Genomic DNA, 20433 nt, shown 5'->3' on the forward strand with positions numbered 1-20433 from the left:
TGGTTGGTCGCCTGGTCGGCCGTTTGCATGTCGCATCAGGTTTGCACAATTGGAAGCGGCCGAGGCATGGCGTCACGGCAAGGCCCGGCAGCCATGAGATCTGAAGCGGAGGAAAGTGGATATGAATTCGTTCACGTGAGATGGCAGACAATGTCGTCAAGGACAAGTCTTGGTAAATTGCATGTTTTGTAAAACAATCTATTGTTTACACGAATTCGGTCGCGAGTACTGGCAATACCAAATATAATAAAACATGATGTTTAGCGGTTCCACCCAAGCATCGATCGTCGTCAGCGGTATCCTGTTCTTTTTTTTTCGGCTAGTCTATTTGTGCGATTATGAAGCTTCTCGTCGCGCAAGGGGCCTGCCCTACGAATGCATCGATGATGGTATTAATTCAGCAGGAAATTTTCTTGGTCGCTTAATTAAAGACAGCAAGTTTCTTCCAGTCCAAAGCAAAGAACGCCGGCTACTGGTGCGCTTCAGAGTAGAATACTCCCATCGCGGCGATGTGATCATGTCCTCGAAAATCAAGCTTATCGGGAGCGGAAGGGCTTGGCCGAAAGTCAGGGGGTAGCCGGTCTCCGGATCATACTACGGTACGACGTAGATGATGGCCCTGGGACTTGTTCCCCGCTCGCAATCCCAAAGCGGAATTGGTCGCTGGATAAGGACACCAAAAAGGAAAAAAAAAGGATCAAAATACATGTTCGCTTTGCCAAAATAATATCACTTGAAACATCAGCCCCCAGTCGATTGAAGCAAGCATTTACAGGAGTGGTGGATTGCGGAGAAAGCCCTTCCATGCCGGCCTTTTTGGGGGGGCTGATTCCCCGCACCTCTGGAGAATTTCACGTCCGGCCAAATCACTACAAAGGGTTGGTTGGGTTGTGTGCAAGGGACCCTTTTTTTCTTCTTGGAGCATCGCGAGTGGACGGAATAACTCGCTAGCTTGCTACCTAGCTGGCTGGCTAGCTAGTCAGACAGACGTCAGAGGCAAGAGATGAATGTCCTGAATCGTTTGCTCGGCGGATTAACCGTGACATGACAACAGGAGACAAGATCAAACCGACCTTAATGTCGCTTGTCAATTTGTTTCGTTCATTTGTTGGCGGGTACGGCTGGGTCGGGTCACCTAGTCTAGTCTAGTCAGTGTTGTATAAATGCAAAGGCTCGGCCACGCCCTGACGATCATCCCACGAACCTTTGCCAGCTCAGCTCCATTCCAACGAGTCACTCTTTCCCCCCCCCCCCCCCCCCCACGCAACCCCCAGACAGTTCATCATGCGCTTCTTCGAGACCGGCGTTGCCTTCCTGGCCTCGGCCGCTGCCGTTTCGGCGCAGTGTGCCCTCCCGTCTACCTACCGCTGGACGTCGTCAGGGGCGCTGGCTCAACCCAAGAACGGCTGGGCTTCGCTCAAGGACTTCACCTACGCCAACTACAATGGCCGGCACCTGGTTTACGCCACGAACCACGACCAGGGCACGAAATGGGGCTCGTTCGCGTTCGGGCTCTTTGACAACTTCAACCAGATGGGCTCCGCGTCCCAGACCGCCATGAGCCAGGCCGCCGTGGCCCCGACGCTCTTCTTCCACCGTCCCAAGAACGTGTGGGTTCTGGCCTACCAGTGGGGGCCCACCACGTTTTCCTACAAGACGTCCAGCAACCCGACCAACCCCAACGGCTGGTCGGCGGCCCAGCCGCTCTTCACGGGCCAAATCACCGGCTCCAGCACCGGCGCCATCGACCAGACCGTCATCGGCGACGGCACCAACATGTACCTGTTCTTTGCCGGAGACAATGGCAAGATCTACCGCGCCAGCATGCCCATCGGCAACTTCCCCGGCAGCTTTGGGTCCAACTACCAGACCGTGCTGTCCGACACCACCAACAACCTGTTCGAGGCCGTGCAGGTATACACCGTGCAGGGCGGCACCGGCAACGCCAAGTACCTCATGATCGTCGAGGCCGTCGGGTCCAACGGCCGATACTTTAGGTCTTTCACCGCCGCCAGCCTCGGCGGCAGCTGGACGCCCCAGGCCGCGACCGAGTCGAACCCCTTTGCCGGCAAGGCCAACAGCGGCGCCACCTGGACCAACGACATCAGCCACGGCGACCTCGTCCGCAGCAACCCCGACCAGACCATGACCATCGACCCTTGCAACCTGCAGCTGTTGTACCAGGGCCGTGCACCCAACTCGGGCGGCGACTATGGCAAGCTGCCTTACCGCCCTGGGTTGCTGACGCTCCGTCGTTAGGAGAGTGATGTGTTCGATGTGGGTTGTGGTGGTGGTGGTGGTGTTGGTGGTGAGTTGGTCGGGGTCTGATGATTGAGAAGAAATGAATGTGGGTGTGACAAAGGGGAATTAGGGGCGATGGCGTGTTGGAACTAGCCGGGATCCATGGCTCGGGTAACTGACTGCTCGAGCCGGCGACGGACTGTCAATTTGGATGTGATTGATCAATGTATCTATTTCGATTCTTGCACATATTTTTTTCGCGGTACCATGTTTCCAATGGACCGCCCGTACAAAAAAAGTCAAAAAATCATGACAAACCTGACCTACAACCAACCTATTTCCCCCAACTCGGTGTCGCCGTTTCGAACAAGTACAATCGCTCAAGCCGTGCTTTGGGATCGCCGATTGACAAAGCTCAATCAAATCAATCTGTCGTAAATCAATCAGCCGCAATCGACAAGCGCCAAGGCCCCGTATTTTTCCGAACATTTCGCCTTCTGCAACACACGTAGGAGAAAAAAAAAGTCCTGTCCTGTCCGTGTGTTGCGAAAAAAAAAAGCCCGCCGTTCGCGAGTCTCTGACGTTAATTACCGTCTCTCCTTTTTTTTTGGCCCCAGAATCCGTTGGAACAATCCTAAAACCCTACCTAAAAGGTACCACAGCTCGGTCTTTTGGGGGCGGAGGACAACCGTGCATCTTATCTTTCAACCGATGCGGTCTTGACATGGGACGACAGGAACACGGGGAAGTGTTTCCAGGTTGCCGGCAGCACGCCTCGACTTTTGGGTTTTCCTTTTTTTGGCTTGTCTTTGCTTCTCGACTATCGGGTTTGGGCTAATTAAACCGGTTGGGGTAAACTGATTCTTTTTGTTATTTGGGTTGGGGAAAAATCAGGTCAAGTGACCTGGGGAGTTAATCTTTTTTTTTTTTTTTTGCTAGTTCTAGTAGGCACTAGAATAACCAGGATCCGCATTAGGTTTATAGCAGCCAGACCCTGGTGTATACCGTAAATCAGTTAGGCATGTCCGTCAAGCTAGGGATGTTGGCACAGCATGGCATTAGCATTGGGACCATCTGCTCCCGTACCAACCAAGGCAAGGAACGCGACAGATGATGAGAAAATCTTGGCCAATCTGTCTTGGGCGCTCCGCCTGTAAAGCGAAAACCTCAGGATCGTCGCATGGGTACAAGCTGGCGCGCCGTTAGCGTTCTGCTAGCGTGCAGCCCTAACACCGACGGGCTTGGGCGCTAATAATGAGATGTGCCTCTGCGCGGCGATACTTGCATCAGAGGGTAGAGTCGGATGATTTTTCGTCACCCAGTAAGAAAAGTGGTCTGGTTGGTTGGGCGTGCTTGAGCTTGACGTTTGAGGGGGGGCCTGTGCAGCAAAAGCGGCAAGGGACACACAAAAAAAAACCAGGAAGGGTGCCAAACGTAATCATTTAATGACGAAAGCGGCAATGCAGGAAATGCTGCTTCCCACCCCCAGAAGGAGGAAAATAAAATAAAATAAAATAAAAGCGACGCTTGTGTTTTGTGTTTGAGAGGCCGAAGCTCTGCATGCATGTCTTACCCGAAGGGGGAATTCATCTCCTCACACGCTCGAGCGTATCAGAGACCCAAAAAAACCATCGCTCCGGCGATTTGGAACAAAATGAAGGCTGCCGTCCTCAAGTATCCTCGGCTTTAAGGTTGCCGCTTGACTTTGATGTTTTTCTATGCTGGTTTTTTTGTTCCTTGGTTATGGGGTTTTACGAATGCGCTCTGATTTGTGGCTTTTGGTCTGTCGTTGCTAACATTTTTGTATAGCTACCTAGTTGCGACCAACACCACCAACGCATTGCTTTGTTTGCTTTAACCCCTATCTCGACACTTTCTTTTCTGGCCGTGCTTTTCAAAATTGCCCTGGAAGATCTTGTCATGCCGTTGTGCTTTTGGATCGACCCTGGGATTTAGAGACTTTTTTTTTGTCTTTTTTTATTGTCTAGATATTTCCCCGACGCATCCTCGGTTGCCTTGGTTCCCTTTTCAATTCGTGGAACCCGGGACGACCTGGACAAGTTGGAGATATACTGAGCTGCCAAATACCAAGAGAGAAAAAAAAAACCACGCGAAAATGACAAAAACGCCTAGTTCAAAACGAAGCAAGTCTCTAGCGAGTCAACGACTACGGCGCGTTTTCTGGCTCCCCGGAGGCAGAGACAAATCGGCATCGGGCAACTCGGTCAAGTTCGCCGACCCCTCGCCGGAGCAGGCCAACGCTCAACTTTTAGCCCAGCGCCACCTCGCCGTCACCGAGTTTCTCGCCAGCGACCGGAGAGTGTCGGTCAACACTTTGGGCAACGATGGTGCGTCGACGGGAGGCATCAGCCGGAGCAACACTTGCCCGAACCTCAACAACCTCTCGGCTGGGCGCAGCAAGGAGGTCCCGCTGGCGGCCAGGAGGAAAAAGGTTGCCAGGCTCAGCAACGGATTGCAAATCAAGCTCCCGGCTAGGCCTGCGTCGGTTATAATCACTAGCGAAAACGCAAAACTGGTAACGGTGTCAGGCAAACCCACAACTGCCCCTTCGACACCTGGGCTGAACCCGCCGGAGCGTCCAGAAAAAGAGCTTTCAGAGGCCGAGAAGCCAGAGGCGGAAGCACGACCTAAATCCCGCGGCAACAAGTCGGTGTCCCAGGTGCCGACGTGGAATATCTTCCGCGCCCAGTGGTCATTTTATCCCAACAAGAGCTCGACGACCGATGACAAGAAGGAAGCGCGACAGTCTCAAAGCTTGATCCTCGAGCCGACCAAAGGCAGACCGGTCAGCATGTACGAGAGCCCGAGCCTGAAGGCGCCGGGACTGACGCCGACGCAAGGCACCTTCCCCATACCTTCGACCACCTCGGCGCCGAGGTCGAGACACCACAGTCGCACCGGCAGCTACGGGTCGTGGATCAACACGCCAGACTCGACGTCTCCAAACAGCGGCGGGATGGCCGGCAGCCTATCGTCGCTGACGGCGCAGACTTCGCTTTCGAGCACCAGCACCCGCCTCGAGTCGGTTGATGTGAACCTCAACCGGAGATACGAGGCCGTCCCCGAGAACAAGGTCCCGGCGTGGTACATCAAGGATGCCGACAGCAGAAGCAGCAGCAACGCCGGCAGCCCAAAGGCGGAAGAAGGCCAGACGCAGCTGAGGATGCTGTGCGCCAACTGCAAGCGCGTCGACGTGGACTCGCTGTTCCGGCAGGACGTTGCGGACGTGATTCCGCCGCCGAGGGATTTCATCGTCATGGGGACGCTCTTCAGCCTCATGACGCGGAAGCACTGTGGGTTGTGCCAGCTCGCCGCCCGAGTGATTGCCAACGACGCCATGCATGGGCTCGGGAGGACGCAGTCGCAGGCGGAAGAGACGGACGAGGAAGAGCAACCAAAGGATCACGCATCGGCCGTGGTTAGTCTGCTCGAGGATACATACTATCTAGCGCCCGGTCGCCTACGAGCGCCCGGTCGCAGCCCGGATCTGTACTTTTTTTCGAGCGAGGACATAAAACAAGGGACATGGCCGAGACGGACCATGGCGATCCGACCCATGGAGACATGTTTGGGATCGGACGGCGGCGAAAGCAATAGCAGCAGCAGCGGCAACAGTAGCAGCAACAGTAGCAGCAACAGCAGCAGCAACAGCAGCAGCAACAGCAACATCAACAGCAACATCAACATCAACAACAGAAATAACAATACTAATACCAATCAACTAGCCAGTGTCAAGAATGGACGTTTCCTGCGCGCACCCGGAGAGATGGATTTTGACTGGATCCGCGACCGGCTGCGCGACTGCGAGGACTGCGACGGGCCGAGCAACGGGGCCAACTCGACCATGCTGCCGAAGCGCGACGCGCAGACGACGGTGCGGGCGGTGGACGTGCTGCAGATGTGCGTGGTGAACCTGAGCGACTACGACAGCTACGTGGCGCTGAGCTACGTGCCCGAGGAGCAAGCAGACGTGGCGCTGCTCCTGCGCCGCGCCAACGAGGCCTCGCTGCGCCACCCCAGGGGCCTCCTCAACTGCTGGGACCGCGTGCCCCGCACCGTCCAGGACGCCGTCAAGCTGGTGCGCGAGATCGGCGAGAGGTACCTGTGGGTCGACGCCCTGTGCGTCATGCACGACGACGACGGCCGCGAGGTCGAGCACGTGCGCGAGACGGGCCGCATCTTTCAGGACACGGTGCTGACCATCTGCGCCTGCTGCGGCGCCGACGCCTCGCATGGCATCCCCGGCGTCGAGCCGGGGTCGCGGGTCAACACGCGGCAGGTCGTCGAGATGGTCGGGGGAAACATGCTCGGCAGCGTGTTTCGGGGCGCGAGGTGCGAGGACTACGGGGCCGGACAGAGCCAGTGGGGCAGCCGGGCTTGGACGCTGCAGGAGCAGGTTCTGTCCAGGAGGAGGCTGTTGGTGACGGACGAGTGCGTGACGTGGTGCTGCAGTCATGGTCAGATCGTGGAGGACGAGGCAGGGCGGTCGTGTTGTGACAGCGGTGCCGATCTCACCACCAGCATCCACCTCCTCGACCGGCTGGCACTCGAACCCAAGACCGACCCCGGTGCAGACGCGGCCAGCAGCAGCTGCAAGCAATCCAGCAACATGGACGCCTACGCGCGTATAGTGTCCGAGTACACACGGCGGGAACTGGCCGACGTGCGAAACGCAGAGCGCGCAGTGGCGGGGCTGCTGAACCACCTGGAGCCGGTGTTCAAGGGGCAGTTCCTGTTTGGACTTCCAGACACGGAACTGGCGGCGGCGCTGATGTGGTCCCCGATCGGGCCGACGACGCGACGCAGCGACCCCTCGACGAACAAGCCCCTCTTCCCGAGCTGGAGCTGGCTGGGCTGGACGGGGCAGGCGTCGTACCCGTGGCTGGTGGAGCGCACGATGCCCATGTCGGAGGAGCCGGGATCGCCGCTGCTGTGGCAGAACCTGGCGGCGAGCATCGGGGACGCCCACGACGAGTGGTTCACGGGCGAGGACTACCGGCTCAACGGGCTCCCGCACGCCAACCACGTCCAGCTGAGCCAGGGCCTGCCGGCGCGCTGGTGCGAGCACGAGGACGACGGCTGGACCCACGTCGACGGCCACGACGCCACCGTCGACGACCCCTCGCGCGGCGGCAGGTGGCTGCACCCCGTGCTGGAGGCGCCCGACGACGCCGGCAGGGTCCACCGCTTCCTGCGCGAGGGGGACGCGCAGGGCCTGCTGCGCTTCCACACGCTGTCGGCCAGGTTTGCGCTGGAGCGCAAAGTGCGCGTGCGGAGGAGGGATAACAATAATAATAACAATAATACCGTCGGCGAGGGAGGCGGAGCTGCTGCGACGGCGGACCAGACTGTTCACATGGTGCGGGTGCTCAACAAGCGCGGCTTTGCTTCCGGGTACGTGTACTGGCCCGCCGACAAGGCGCCGCCGTCGAACCGCAACAGCTGCTACGGGCAGGCGGCGGGGGAAAAGCCGACGCACGAGTTCGTCGTCATCTCGCGGGCCAGCGCCAGATCAGACCCGCGCATCGGGCAGGAGCTGCTGCACGCCACGCCGCTGGGCGAGCTGAGCAAGGTCTACTCGATGGACTACCTGGTGGGCGGGGGCAGCAGGCACCACCGCCTGCGCCCGACCATGGGCGACGGTGGAGAAGGGTCCAGGGAGGACGGCAGGGGAGGGCCAATCATTGACGAGATGGCCCAGTTCGACACGCGGCTATATGACCCAAGCACGCCGTGGGGTCTGTTCAATGTCATGATGATCCAGTGGAGACATGGGGAGCAGGGCCAAGTCGCCGAGAGGGTCGCCGTCGGGAGGATACATGTTGCGGCCTTTATGGACGCCTGGCCTGTCGACAAGAACATAGTCCTGGGGTGAGGTGCGGGAGAGAAGAAGAAAAGGCAAGAAGCACCGCAAGGTGATCTTTTGTAACAATTCAATGTACGGTACTGTAGATGACAACCACGTCGTGTGTATTTAGTTCTAGTGTTTGTTTAGTTTTGCACGGAGTTGGAGGGCAGAGCGGGTGAATGAACAGGACACTGGAAATTAGAACCCATGCAAGCCTGTACTGACACGAATAAAAAAAATCGTAATGATTTTGTCGATCGTGATCGGCCAACTAATATCTTCAAACGAACCAGAAAACAATGCGCAAAAAATGAGTGAAAAGAAGAGAGCACAAAAAAAAAAAAAAGAAAGGATATATGTCGTGCCCAAAAAGACCCAAAAGAACGCTCGCTGTTCCGTCCATACCTTGACCAATTAATGCACTGTAAATGAAACAAAACATAAAATCAAAAACTGACCCCCTTTTCGCCGATCATGATCGTCAGTCACCTTTTTTCACCCTCGACTGTTTTTTTTTTTTTGTTTGTTTGTTGTTCAATTGTTGATATCTGCTCTATCCACCCTGAGCCCACTCCAATATCGCCCTTACGCCACAGTGGGGCTTTCAAGTGCTCCGATTGCTATATCATAGTAGCACGTTGGTTGGTTGGTTGGCTGATATAGTTATTACCACAACCCAACACTTGTTCCCATTCATCACATGCAGCAGAGCAAAGCTCGGGGTGGGGTAAGATAAGAGCCCACTTTTTTCTTTTATTTCTCCCCTTGTCTCTGCTCCGCAGTCTCCTGCCGTTCCGAGTCGGTCGACTTGTTCCCCTTGAGCATACCAAAGATCTTTCGGACGTCGTCGCGGAACCGGGTCGGCTCCGTGGTGAACTGGGCCTCGTAGGCATCGATGATGGGCTTGTCCCAGATGAGGTCGGCCTCGTGGGGCTTGACGATCTTGGTCTTGTGGAGAATCTTCCAGGTCGTGTAGGTCAGGATGCCCACAAAGATCATGGTGTAGTACGAGAAGAAGGTCAGGGTGTCCCAGCGGCCGGGGAGGAAGGTCGTGTAGCCAAAGGAGGTGACCACCAGCGTCATGAAGACGGCGCCAATGTAGGCGCAGTAGGGCTGGAAGTAGCCGTAGTAGGGCAGCGAGGTGCGGTCGAAGCCCTGGGCCACGCAGGCGCGGTGGAAGCAGATGTAGGTGATGCACATGATGGTGTAGTTCATGATCTGCGCGGCCTGGGTCAGCGACTGGAGCCACGTCACCACCTGCGCCGTGTTGTTGGACACCTGCAGCAGCGACAGGAACGGGAAGATCATGGTGGCGGCGAAGGCGTAGATGGGGATGCCGTTGCTCATGCACTTTTTGAAGATGGCCGGCGCCTGCCCGTCGAGCGCGAGGCCGTAGAGCGACCGCATGGCGCAGTACGTGTAGGCGTTGCCCGCGCTGAAGATGGACGTGCACAGCAGCGCGTTGATGATGTGCGGCAGCACGCGGATGCCCATGACCTCCATGGCGATGACGTACGGCGACCCGTCCGCCGTGCCCGTGCCCGCGTTCTCGAGCTTCTTGTTGTCGCTGCGGAGGACGATGGAGCAGGCGAGGGCGCCGCCGATGAAGAAGAAGGCGAAGCGCCAGTAGACCGTCTTGAACGCCTGCTTGAGGTAGATGCGCGGCCGCATGGCCTCGCCGGCAATCATGGAGATGTACTCGGGTCCGACCACGGTGAATCCAGCCGAGTACAGGGCGGCCAGGAAGCCCTGGAAGCGACCAGTGTCGCCTTGGCCAATGTACTCCTTGAAGGCAGAGACCACCATCCAGTTGCGGAAGCCATAGGCGTCGTTTTGCGGGTTGCCGCCGACCATGGTGACAAAGGTGAAGCAAAAGACCATGACGATGAGCAGCAGCTTGCCAGAGGAGAGCCAGAACTCGGCTTCGCCAAAGTAGCGGACGGCGACGACGTTCAGCGCTCCGTAGAGGGCGATGCATATGAGACACACGGCGACGGCCGGGACGTCGTCGCGCCAAAAGGTGATGACGAGGTTCAAGGCGGCAATCTCAAAGGGGATCAGGAAGGCTTCGTACAGGAAAAAGTTCCAGCCGGCCATGAAGCCAAAGGCCTCGTCGACCCACTTGCCAGCCATGCGGATGAAGGACCCAGTCACGGGCATGTAGACACACATCTCGGCCATGCCATTGTTGACGAGGCCGAGCATGCAAGAGTAGATGGTGTAGGCGAGGAAGAGCGAGGCCGGGCCTCCGCGCTGCAGACCGGTTCCGATGGACACGAAGAGACCCGTGCCGATGGAGCCTCCGATGGCGATGAGCTGCAGGTGGCGGTTCGTCAAGCGGCGCTGGAGCTGATCCGAGTTTCCGGCCGGAGCAATGGGCGCATTGCTGTCCGCGCCGTTGGTGGTGATGGACCCCGATGTCGACCCCGCCCCCTTTTCCTGGACGGAGCTGTTGACACGGCGGGCTTCGATACCGTCAGCCATGGTGAAGGGGTGTCGGTGTTGTTGCCTCGGGTGGACGATGTTGTTTGATTGGCTCGTTGGTAGGTAGGTTGTTGGTAGGTAGGTTGTTGGTTCAAGGCGACTGCTGCCAGAGGTAGTAGCTTCCCTGGCTGTTGGTGCTGGCGGTGGTGCTGCCGCCGTACTGGGAGCTGGAGCGGGAACTCCGTTGAGACAACGGAATGGCGGAAAAGGTAAAGGCCGTTTGCGGACACATAAGAGGTAGGCCGATCCTCTTGAGGGGGGGGAAGGATATATTTAAAAAAAGTGGTGAAATGCCCGGTGCCGAGAGGGGAAGGTAGCAAAAAGCACCACGAAAAAGAGGGCTAGGCCGAAGCAGGAGGAGACGGAGAGGGCTAGATCAGATCGAGCCAATGGATGATGAGAGGAGAGAAAGAGGAGAAAGAGAGGGGAAAGGTCAAAAGAAGCCGAGATAGTCAAGATAAATACTTGGGGGCTGTTCGTTGTGGGCCCCCTCAAAGAGGGGGTTACAAAACCTTGATTTTCGAAAAAACCGTGGGCCAGCAAATTTGTTAGCAGATCGCTAACAAAGTAGCTCATGAAAGTTCGATTCACGTTCGTAAACACTACACCCACGAAAAAGGTTAGAATTTGCAGATAAATTGAAGCCGTGAATTGCGCTGTAGATATCTATTTCTGGAGTTTTGGCTCAATCGCCCTTTTCCGGTCGCTCAAGCGGTCACAAGGCGACCCGGGTACTTCCAACTCATCCTTTCTACCACCCGGTATTGGCGGCGAGGAACGGTCTTCAAGCGGTCTCGTATCCTGAAGTTGACGGGGAGAGGGTGTAGCCAATGGTATATACCGTGGGAACGGTTTGGAAGGCCTGTTTGGGGCGGGAGGTGAGGCTGATTGCGAGGATCGTGATACGCATATGCTGATAGAACAGGCAGAGTCGGTATCCACGGTAATATTGATCTGGGTACTTGTATTTCCAGCTGAAATTGGCCCTTTATCGACGAACCATGACTGTGAGGGCTGTGAATCGGTCTTCTTCCTTTTTCCAGGGCGTTCCCTGACCGCCGGAACGTTCTCCGGCGTGAAGCCGAGGTCCTCCAGATATCTCTTCTGTTGTATCTTAATCCCGTTGGGCATGCCCTCTGTTTCTCGCCAGCGTTGAATAGCCTGATTCTTATCCCTATACCACGCATCTCTGACGAACTTTTCTTGTTGGTATAGGGCTGTTTCCTCGATCAACGCCTGTTTGGCTTCGTGAGCGACCCGCATATCTTCTAACGTATTAGCGGTCTGGAACTGCTTGTCTTTTGACTTCAACGTCATTTTGACTTTGTAACGTGAAGCGCGTTGAAGGCGTTTTTGCTTATTCGTCTGCTCTTGGGCAACGCGTTGCTGTAGGATGATCGCCTCGTTGGCAACGGCTTGTAAATCCGAGATAGCATCAACGGTATCTGAACTAAAGTGGTGCGCCTTGGCCGCCATACGGCTTGCCGCATATTTGGCCCGTGAAAATCGTTCAGCGGTAGGAAGGGAGTCCGGATATCGCGGTGTATTCGCTGCCGTGGCGTGGCCACGCAGTTTGGCGAGCACTTTGGTGCCGTCGACAGGAAACAAGCCTGTATCTTGGAAACCGCTTATTACGTGGCCAGTTGTGAAAGCCGTTTGCCAGCAGCGCTAAGTTAAGGGAAGATATATCAGTTTACCGCTAAATTAACCTGTAGATCGAAAACGACTTACTCGAATCGCAGCAACGAAATCTGAGCGGGTGAACACCGGAATACCGGTGTTTATATGCTCATGCAGGACCGCCTGCAACTCGTTTTTCAGGTGAGTGAACACGGATACGTCCATGGGCTGCATATAATGCGTTGAATGAGGCGGTAAAATAACGATCTCGATATCAAATCTGAGGCAATAATCAAGTATCTCCATGCCAAAGTGGCCGGTAAAGCCGTCGAGAAAAAGCCACCTCCAAATACGTGTTTTGGCCCGCTGTGAATTTGGATCGATTTTGGCCGCAGTGCGGTTCACAAAGTCGAATCTGACGTCAAAGTCATGACCAAACCACTCTTTCAACGTGGGAGATCCGATCGATTGCACGGCAGCAACTTCTGGCCACGAATACCGGTTGAAATGCTGTATCCAGGTGAGCTGGATATCTCCGTTGGAAAACCCCGTTTCTGACCGCGTAAAAACGATACCCTCAGGCAGATCCAGATCAAGCCAATCGCTCGTTGGCCACTTTGTGAAGATACAGAAGGGCGGTAGCGACTGCCCAACAGCGTTGCCACCGCCTATCAACGTACAACTCTCACGGTTAGCCGGATCCGCGGTGCGTGGCTTTTCATGCCTCTTTTTCGTCACGACCAATACCGGTATCCGGCCATCTCTCACACCGATTCTAGTACCACATTCGTCAGCGTTCCAGGCCGCTGAAGCCGTGATCCCAAGCTCTACCGCATGAGCCGCCGTGCGGCGATACCAGGCCTCCACAAGATCGATCTGTTGCTCCCAACTAAGGCGAGTAATCTCGACGGGTTGTTGTTTGGTAAGTCGCAGTTCCGGGTGTTTTTTACGCCAACGGCCGTACCAGTTCATTTGAATTGGACCACAGGGCGGTATACGTGACTGACGCATCAGATTGGCCGCAGATATTACGTGTTGTGAGTCGGGATATGCACCAAGTTTATCAAGCTGCATGATATACGCAACGAGAGCTTGATCTTCAGCATCAGTCAACAATGAAGGCCGCCCGCTGCGCTTTATCGATATCTTAGGAATGCCATTGATCAGGAGATTACGAGCATGCCGCTGAGTACTCGAATACGGGTAACCGTTCCTTTTACAGAACGATCGTAGCGATTCTGGCTTGGATCTGCCCTCCCGCGCGGTATCCGCCCTACTGCGGTGAGTTTCGACATATTGGGCATACATGCGGGCTCCTAAGATAGCTTGAGATTCTGGGGACGTCATGATATAGGTATATTTGCGGTAAGTGCAATTGTGTTGTTATGGAACGGGATTACACTCGGCATAAGTTAAATTGTTAACGATTTTCTAGGTAAAAAACTGATGCGGGGTGGCCCACGGTTTTTTCGAAAATCAAGGTTTTGTAACCCCCTCTTTGAGGGGGCCCACAACGAACAGCCCCCAAGTAGGTAGGATTCACAACAAAAAGCACGGAGAGGTTGTAGTGTTCAAGGAGAGCACATGACCGGGATACAAGGCGATGGGACCCGTCTTGGGGGGAGGGATGGAGGAGGAGGAGGAGCTGAAGGGGGTAAACAAGGGACTGCGCAGAGTTTCTCAAAGCATGCCAAGATGAATGATTATCCACTCCGAGTTGAGCAGGCCCTGGAATGATTACAATGCCTGTATGCAAAGTGTGCCGTGCGTGCGGGCGATGCGCGCTCCCCGAAGTCCTGATGTCGCGTGTGTACCGGGCGAGCAGATAGATTACAGTACTAAGTAAAGGTAGGTGAGGTGGTAGGTAATAGGTTCGGGTGTTTTTTCTTGGTAAGGTACAGGTAAGGGTAGGTAGACAGGGTGCCGACGTTACGGGTTTGGGGTCTAACTGGTATTGGCCAAAGATAGGTGTTGTACACTGGGTACAGTATCGCATCGCATCCTACCCACATTTTAAACCTCGGTCATATCGACGGCCCAATCAGGCGGGCATTGCCCCGTGGAGGAGGCCTTGTAGGCTGTGTAGTATTTACTACAGTACCCAGCATGCTGTACTTGGTACGCACAACTTAATAGTATAGCAATGCAGCTGAACGTTTCTGGCATGAAAAGTGAGGAGCCACCAACCGACCGGGAATCCCTACCCCCCCGGAGGCCGCTTTGTGCCGCCGGCAGGGGGCAGGCAAGTCAGTTTTGGGGTGAGGTAATGACGCAGTACCCAATGAATGCATACTGCTACACCGCACTGTTTGGCTGGGAGCTCGCTGCCTTTGTGGAAACCGTATAGGGAACTAGCAGGGGTAGCACTCTAACACTGTGTACGTGTTTTACGCGATCCTACTGCCAGGCAGGGTAGGTACGACGTACTAAAAAGAAACATAAAAAGAAAGAAAATTCAAAAAAGAAAAGAGAAGAAAATTCAAAAATCAAAAAACTCCCAGCCCCCGCCAGGCCCCACGCAAATCAACGGTTGGGTGGGGTCCCAACGGAACGCGAACTTCCAATGCCCATCTTGGCCCGGCTTCCGCTGCCGCGCTGTCCCGTTTATCGTTATCTACCTTTTTTCTTGACGTGGCTATCATCTCTCAAGGTTTTAATCGCGGCCAAGGTGCGAGTGATAGATAGCAAGGTTGGGGGCTATGTGAGGAGAGAGAAAAAAAAAAGTTTGCTGACAATCCTAAGGTTTTCGGAATTTTCCTACGTGGTAATAGTGCTGTGCTGTACAAAAAGTTAATATTAACATAGTAGAAGCCTCTCTGCCACCGCTGGTTCGACTTTTTTTTTTTTTTTTTTTTTTTTCGCAACAACTTTTTTTTGCAAGATTTTTTTTTCTGCCGCTATAATTGGCTGCAGATCGACACCTGGAACCTGCACTGACTTTTTGCGTCCACGTTGCGTTGGGTGCCCGCTCCCCCATCAAAGCAAGCGACGGACCGGAGATGTCTAAGTTTCTTGTTTGTTTGAAAGAGAAATAACGGCCCCACGTTTCTTGGTGCGGCAGGGTAGAGCGTATTTTATTGTTCCAATATTAAACGACCCCCTGTACTGTACCGCAGTCCCCTCGAATCAATTCCACAAACTCATCAAGAGTAACACCGTACAAACGTACGTTCCTTGGTACGGACTTGGTGCCTGACATTCATGGGTCGCGTGGTCAAAGAAAAAGGGTAGGCCGAGTCCCAGATATACGACCTCATGTAAATCATTGCGCATCGTTTCTACGTGGTACGGAGTACCATAGTAGGTCGGGTCTCCCAGTGGAGAATTCTCGCAGCGAGATGCAGTGCTTTTCGCTCCAGCGATCGTCATTGTGCACATACTCCCCCTGTTTTGGCGATGGCCGAGTTGGCGGACGACGTTCAAGAAGCTCCAAGGATCATACTTCCTCTCACCGAGCCCTTTAGGGGGGAAATGGATGCGGGCAAACAAGGTCAACCCCAGGTATTTCCCCCCAAGAGAGGATTAGAGGGAAATAGAAAAAGAAAAAATGAAAAAAGCCGCGAACGAAAAAAACAAAAAAAGTTTTTTAAGAATCAAGACTCGGGCTCTTGGCTGGGTTTGTCGTCTCGCGCACCCCGCCAAGATGACGTCGCCAGTGGGACGCCACGGCGGTAACTGTACAGGGGAGGCAGAAGGCCCCATTGGCGCCCCAAGGAATTCGTGCGTGTGGAGAAGACAAAGAAACAAACTCGCCCACGGCTTCGGTGTGGGTTGAAAGCTCCGCCAAACCTATTTTTCGCCGTTGTCTACTCAATCAAACTGCGCCCGCGATTGGGGCGCTGTGGCTCGGCCCAGTTGGCCAAACGTGCAGATCTTACCTTGGTGGGAAACCCGCAACTCCCATCTGAGTCCTGACACTTATTCGCGCAGTCCCCCTTCCTTTTCCCGCTCCCAAGCAAATGACAAGAAACAGATGCCATGCCGATTGCATGTAAAGGGTTAGGTCGCTTGCGATCGCTCTTGGGGGTGTTATCTAGATCCTATCCGTCTTGTGCAATGCTTCGAAATGCTTTTTTTTTTCTTGTTTCTTTTTCCGTCTTGTCTTAGCACGTGTTCAGCAAGGGTCCCTTCCTTTTTATTGGGCTAAAGATAAAAAGCCGATAAGAAGGAGCAAAATAGAAATGAAAAAACGAACAAAAAAGGACGAAAGACTTCCTTATCCCGTCTTCCACAAGCCTCCCCCAAAATGCACCCTGCAACGGTAAACCTCGCCCACCGTCGTCGCGCATGTCCATGCCCAATCATGAAGACTTCAATTGCGCTCGGGCTTGAAAATTGACTTGCGCTGGTCCTGGTCCCAGTTTTACGACGACAAGAATGGGTCTTTTTTTCGACAGTGGATTCGAAATGCTCCTTATTTTTGGCCCTTTGGGGCCCATGATCCGATCACCCGAAAAGGGTGAAATTACCAACTCCTGGCAATAAAAAGGGTGCGCAAGGTCCAGTAACCTTGGCACAAAGGTGTCGCGCATGAGGATGGGTGCGCTGGAGTTATGATATGATACTGTACTAGTACTGTACTATGCGAGAAGATGAGATGATACTCTGGTGTTTTGGACGAATGAATACATGATTTGCGAGGATTTTTCCTTTTTTTCTCTCTCTCTCTCATTTGGATTATTTTACAAAATGACAAATGTTTTGTTTCTGTTCATTTGACGACGTCACCACGTGCATTGTTTTTGTGTTCCCTTTTTTCATAACAAAAGTTTGCATGCATGAAACTAAACTAGGAAATTATCGTACTAATAAATAAACTAGGGACTGGGGAATTACTACAAGCCTGTGCAGCTGCTAGAACTAATTAATCACCTGGGGCGGCACGCTCTCGAGCGTCGGCGTTATCACCTTCATCAGCCCCGTGCCGGCGTCGAACTCGACCTTGTCCAGCGTGGTCTCCCTGTTGTTTCCGTTGCCGTTGGGGATGGCGAAGCGGTGATAGGCAATCAGCCAGTCGTCGGTGCCGGGAATGTTGACCATGCTGTTGTGGCCGGTGCCCAGGATGCCCAGCTCGGGGCGCTTGGACAGCACGACGCCGCGGTACGTCCAGGGGCCGTCGGCCGAGGTGGCCGTCGCGTATCCGACGCGGTAGTCCTCGGATCCCGTGTCGTCGATGCTGTAGGTCAGGTGGTACAGGCCCTGGCGGTAGACGAGGAACAGGCCCTCGCGGAAGTCGACCAGGCCGTCGATGGCCTTGATGGTGCCGGGCTTGAGCGACACCATGTCGTCGGCCAGCTCCGCGTACAGGGGCTTCCCGTTGCCCCAGTACAGGTAGTACTTGCCGCTGACGGGGTCGTGGAAGGCGGCCGGGTCGATGGCCTGGCCCGAGGTCACGGCCTCGTTGTTCTTGATGAAGGCGTCCGGCTGCGCCGTAAAAGGCCCCAGCGGGCTGTCGGCCACGGCGGCGCCGATGGTCTTGGTGTTGAGCGTGCGGTGCTGGCCGCTGTGGTAAAAGTAGAACTTGCCGTCGCGTTCGATGAAGCCCGGGGCCCAGGCGTTGCCCACGGCCCAGGGCACGTTGCCGCCGGGGGCGTCGAGGGTCAGGATCGGCGATTCGCTGCGGGTCCAGGTGGCCAGGTCGGGCGACGACCAGACGTAAAAGTCCTTGCCGCCCCAGCCGGGGAAGCCGTCGGTGGTGGCGTAGATGTAGTAGGTCTTGTCGTGGATGAAGATGTTGGGGTCGGCGTAGAGGCCCGGGAGCACGGGGGACCTGACGTTGGCGGCGCTGACGGTCCAGTTCATGGTGCTGCCGTCGGCCGTGTTAGTAAGCGTGTACGTGACTGTTTTGCCGGCGCTCAGGTCAACGATTGTTCCGGGGGCGGGGGAAGAGGTGACGCCGTCGATGGTGGTAAAGGTCGGGGCGACGGATGCGAGGCTGACGTTGGGGTATGCGTAGAGGAGAACTGACCGAGCAGCACCGTCAACCAGAGGAGGTGCTTTTTGCTGCGACGCGTCGGAGAGCGCGACGTCGCGGACCTGAAAGACATTACCAGACTTGGTGGCCACCTCGGCGCCGGATAGGGCGCGCCCGTAAATGGCAAAGTGGCTCATCTGGCCCTTGAAGAGCTTGTCCGACGTGTAGAGGGAGCGGCCGAGGTAGTTGTTGGACGTGATGCCGTTGCCGATGCTCAGGGGCTCGGCGCTGGTGGCGTTGTTGCGGGCCACCTCGGCCCCGTTCAGGTACAAGATGCCGGTGCCGCCGCTGACGACGTAGACGACGTGCGCCCACTCGCCCTTGGGCAGGTCGCGCCCTTGGTTGGCGGCCTGCTCGCCCGTGTAGTCGCCAGTGGTGATGGCGGCGCGGTAGGGGCTGCCCGTGGCAAAGACGTAGCCGTTGCCCGCGCCGTTGGAGCCCGTGTTGCCCAGGCCAAAGAGGAAGTAGGGGGTCTGCTGTCCGGCGTCGACGAGAACGCGCATCTCGACGCTCATGTCCTTGACGTCCTTCATCAGGTCAAAGGGGAGCGAGACAAAGTCGTCCTGGCCGTCAAAGGTCATGACGCCGTTCTCGACGCTGGCACTGCCAAAGACCTTGGCGTCGGCGCCGTTGCCCGACTTGTCGGCGAGCACGTTGCCGTTGGTCAGGCCGGAAAAGTCGTACTTGAGCATCTCGCCCTCGGCGTTGACGGCACGCTGGCTGTTGGTGGTGCCGGTCAACTTTTGGAGCTCGGCGGCGGTGACGGGGAGCACGGTTCCGTGGCGAGGGCTGCGAGGCAGGTTGAAGTTGGCCGAAACCCTCCACTGCGGTGCCGTAATGTCGCCCGTCTCGAGCGGGATGTAGCCGCGGCCGCCATACTCGTCAACAAAAAGGTACCACTTTTCGCCGTTGACATCCCCGGGGTTGGACTTGAAGGAGGTAGGTCCCTCGACGGCCGAGGTGCCGGCCTTGTTCCCGATGCAGGCGTCGACCTGGGACCACCCGGTGAGGTTTGCGCGGAGGGAGTCGGACCGCTCCTGGATGATGTCGGTGCAGCCGGTGCCACCAGCTCCCTCGTCCTTGGTGAAGCGGTAGTAGGTCTCACCGTCCTTGACGACGGTCGAGTCGATGCGCGACATGCCGGCGTCCTGCCAGATCTTGGTCTCGCTAAAGGTGACAAAGTCGCGGGTGGTGACGTACAGCATGCGGTGGTACGTGGCCTCGGTGCGGTTGGGGTCGGTGTCCTTGTACAGCGACGAGGCCCAAAAGACAATGTACTCCCCGATCGAGGGGTCGTAAAAGGCCTCGGGCGCCCACGTGTTGCCGGCGGTGGCAGGCGACACGAGGACGTGGCGCTGGGCTGACCAGCTGATGAGGTCGGTCGACTCCCAAACCTCGAGGTAGCGGCTGCCAAACTTGACAGAGTCGCCCCATGAGGTTCCCGACCCGATGGAGAGGTCCGTGGCGATGAGGAAGAACTTGTCACCCTCGTGCGACCGGATGACGAAAGGGTCCCGCAGGCCCTTGGTGCCCATGGTCGACTGCAGCACGGGCTGGCCAGCGTTCAGCTCGCGCCAGTGCAGGGCGTCGTTGCCCACGCTGGCGGCAAAGTAGATCTTCTCGCCCTCGATGCTGTTGCCGGTAAAGTAGGCAAAGGCATACCCCTGCATGTCGGCAAGCTGCCTCTTGTCAAAGGCCTTGCGCACATTGGCGGTAAATTCACGCTCGACCGAGACACCTCGCTGCTGGATGGTGGCCCTGAGCGTGACCTTCTTGTCCGTGTCCTGACGCTTGACGATGCCGTCGTGGCTGATGACTTGGACGTCGCTGCTGTTCCACGACACTGGGAGACCGTCCCAGCTCCTGGGAAGGTGAAGGTTTCCACGGACGTCTTGGATGTTGGTGACTGAAACTGAGGCGAGGGCTGCCTCTGCCCGCGCAAAGATGGCACTGCGGGCACTCAGGGGACCTTCGGGCCCGGCTGCCGCCTGGCCAACAAATGCCAGGGCAGCTAATAGACAGCGCGCGTGGTACCTCATGGTGGACACCTTTTATGTGATGGGGCGGATCGCAGGCGGGCACGATGAGATGAACCGATGGTCCGTGAACCATGAGATGACGGGGCGTGTGTCAAAGGAAGAACCCTATCTATCCAACTTGGGAGCACAGGAGCATCATCCTGTGGTTTATATTCGAGAGGGAAACAGAGGGAGAAGAAGACGGACAGAGCTCCTAGCCGAAGATC

The 20433-nt window shown here is 55.9% G+C and overlaps 4 protein-coding genes across 4 annotated transcripts; 2 read left to right on the forward strand and 2 right to left on the reverse strand.

The window, feature by feature from the left end:
- Nucleotides 1–1163: 1163 nt before the first annotated feature.
- MGG_09095 (alpha-L-arabinofuranosidase axhA-2) lies at nt 1164–2259 on the forward strand (the record flags this gene model as incomplete). The annotated part of the gene is made up of 2 exons (XM_003711153.1): nt 1164–1232; nt 1279–2259. 2 exons carry the CDS (start codon nt 1164–1166, stop codon nt 2257–2259), a joined length of 1050 nt encoding a protein of 349 aa, XP_003711201.1.
- A 2098-nt stretch (nt 2260–4357) lies between these two features.
- Nucleotides 4358–8137, forward strand: MGG_09096 (uncharacterized protein; the record flags this gene model as incomplete). The annotated part of the gene is made up of 1 exon (XM_003711154.1): nt 4358–8137. One exon carries the CDS (start codon nt 4358–4360, stop codon nt 8135–8137), a length of 3780 nt encoding a protein of 1259 aa, XP_003711202.1.
- Nucleotides 8138–8353: 216 nt separating this feature from the next.
- MGG_13334 (general amino acid permease AGP2) lies at nt 8354–10979 on the reverse strand. The gene has a single exon (XM_003711155.1). The coding sequence runs from the start codon at nt 10592–10594 to the stop codon at nt 8864–8866; it is 1731 nt and encodes a 576-aa protein (XP_003711203.1). The 5' UTR covers nt 10595–10979; the 3' UTR covers nt 8354–8863.
- A 6095-nt stretch (nt 10980–17074) lies between these two features.
- MGG_09098 (endo-1,4-beta-xylanase) lies at nt 17075–20227 on the reverse strand (the record flags this gene model as incomplete). The annotated part of the gene is made up of 1 exon (XM_003711156.1): nt 17075–20227. One exon carries the CDS (start codon nt 20225–20227, stop codon nt 17075–17077), a length of 3153 nt encoding a protein of 1050 aa, XP_003711204.1.
- Nucleotides 20228–20433: the final 206 nt, after the last annotated feature.

This window comes from Pyricularia oryzae, chromosome 3 (genome assembly GCF_000002495.2).
Source record: "Pyricularia oryzae 70-15 chromosome 3, whole genome shotgun sequence".
Lineage (NCBI taxonomy): Eukaryota > Fungi > Ascomycota > Sordariomycetes > Magnaporthales > Pyriculariaceae > Pyricularia > Pyricularia oryzae.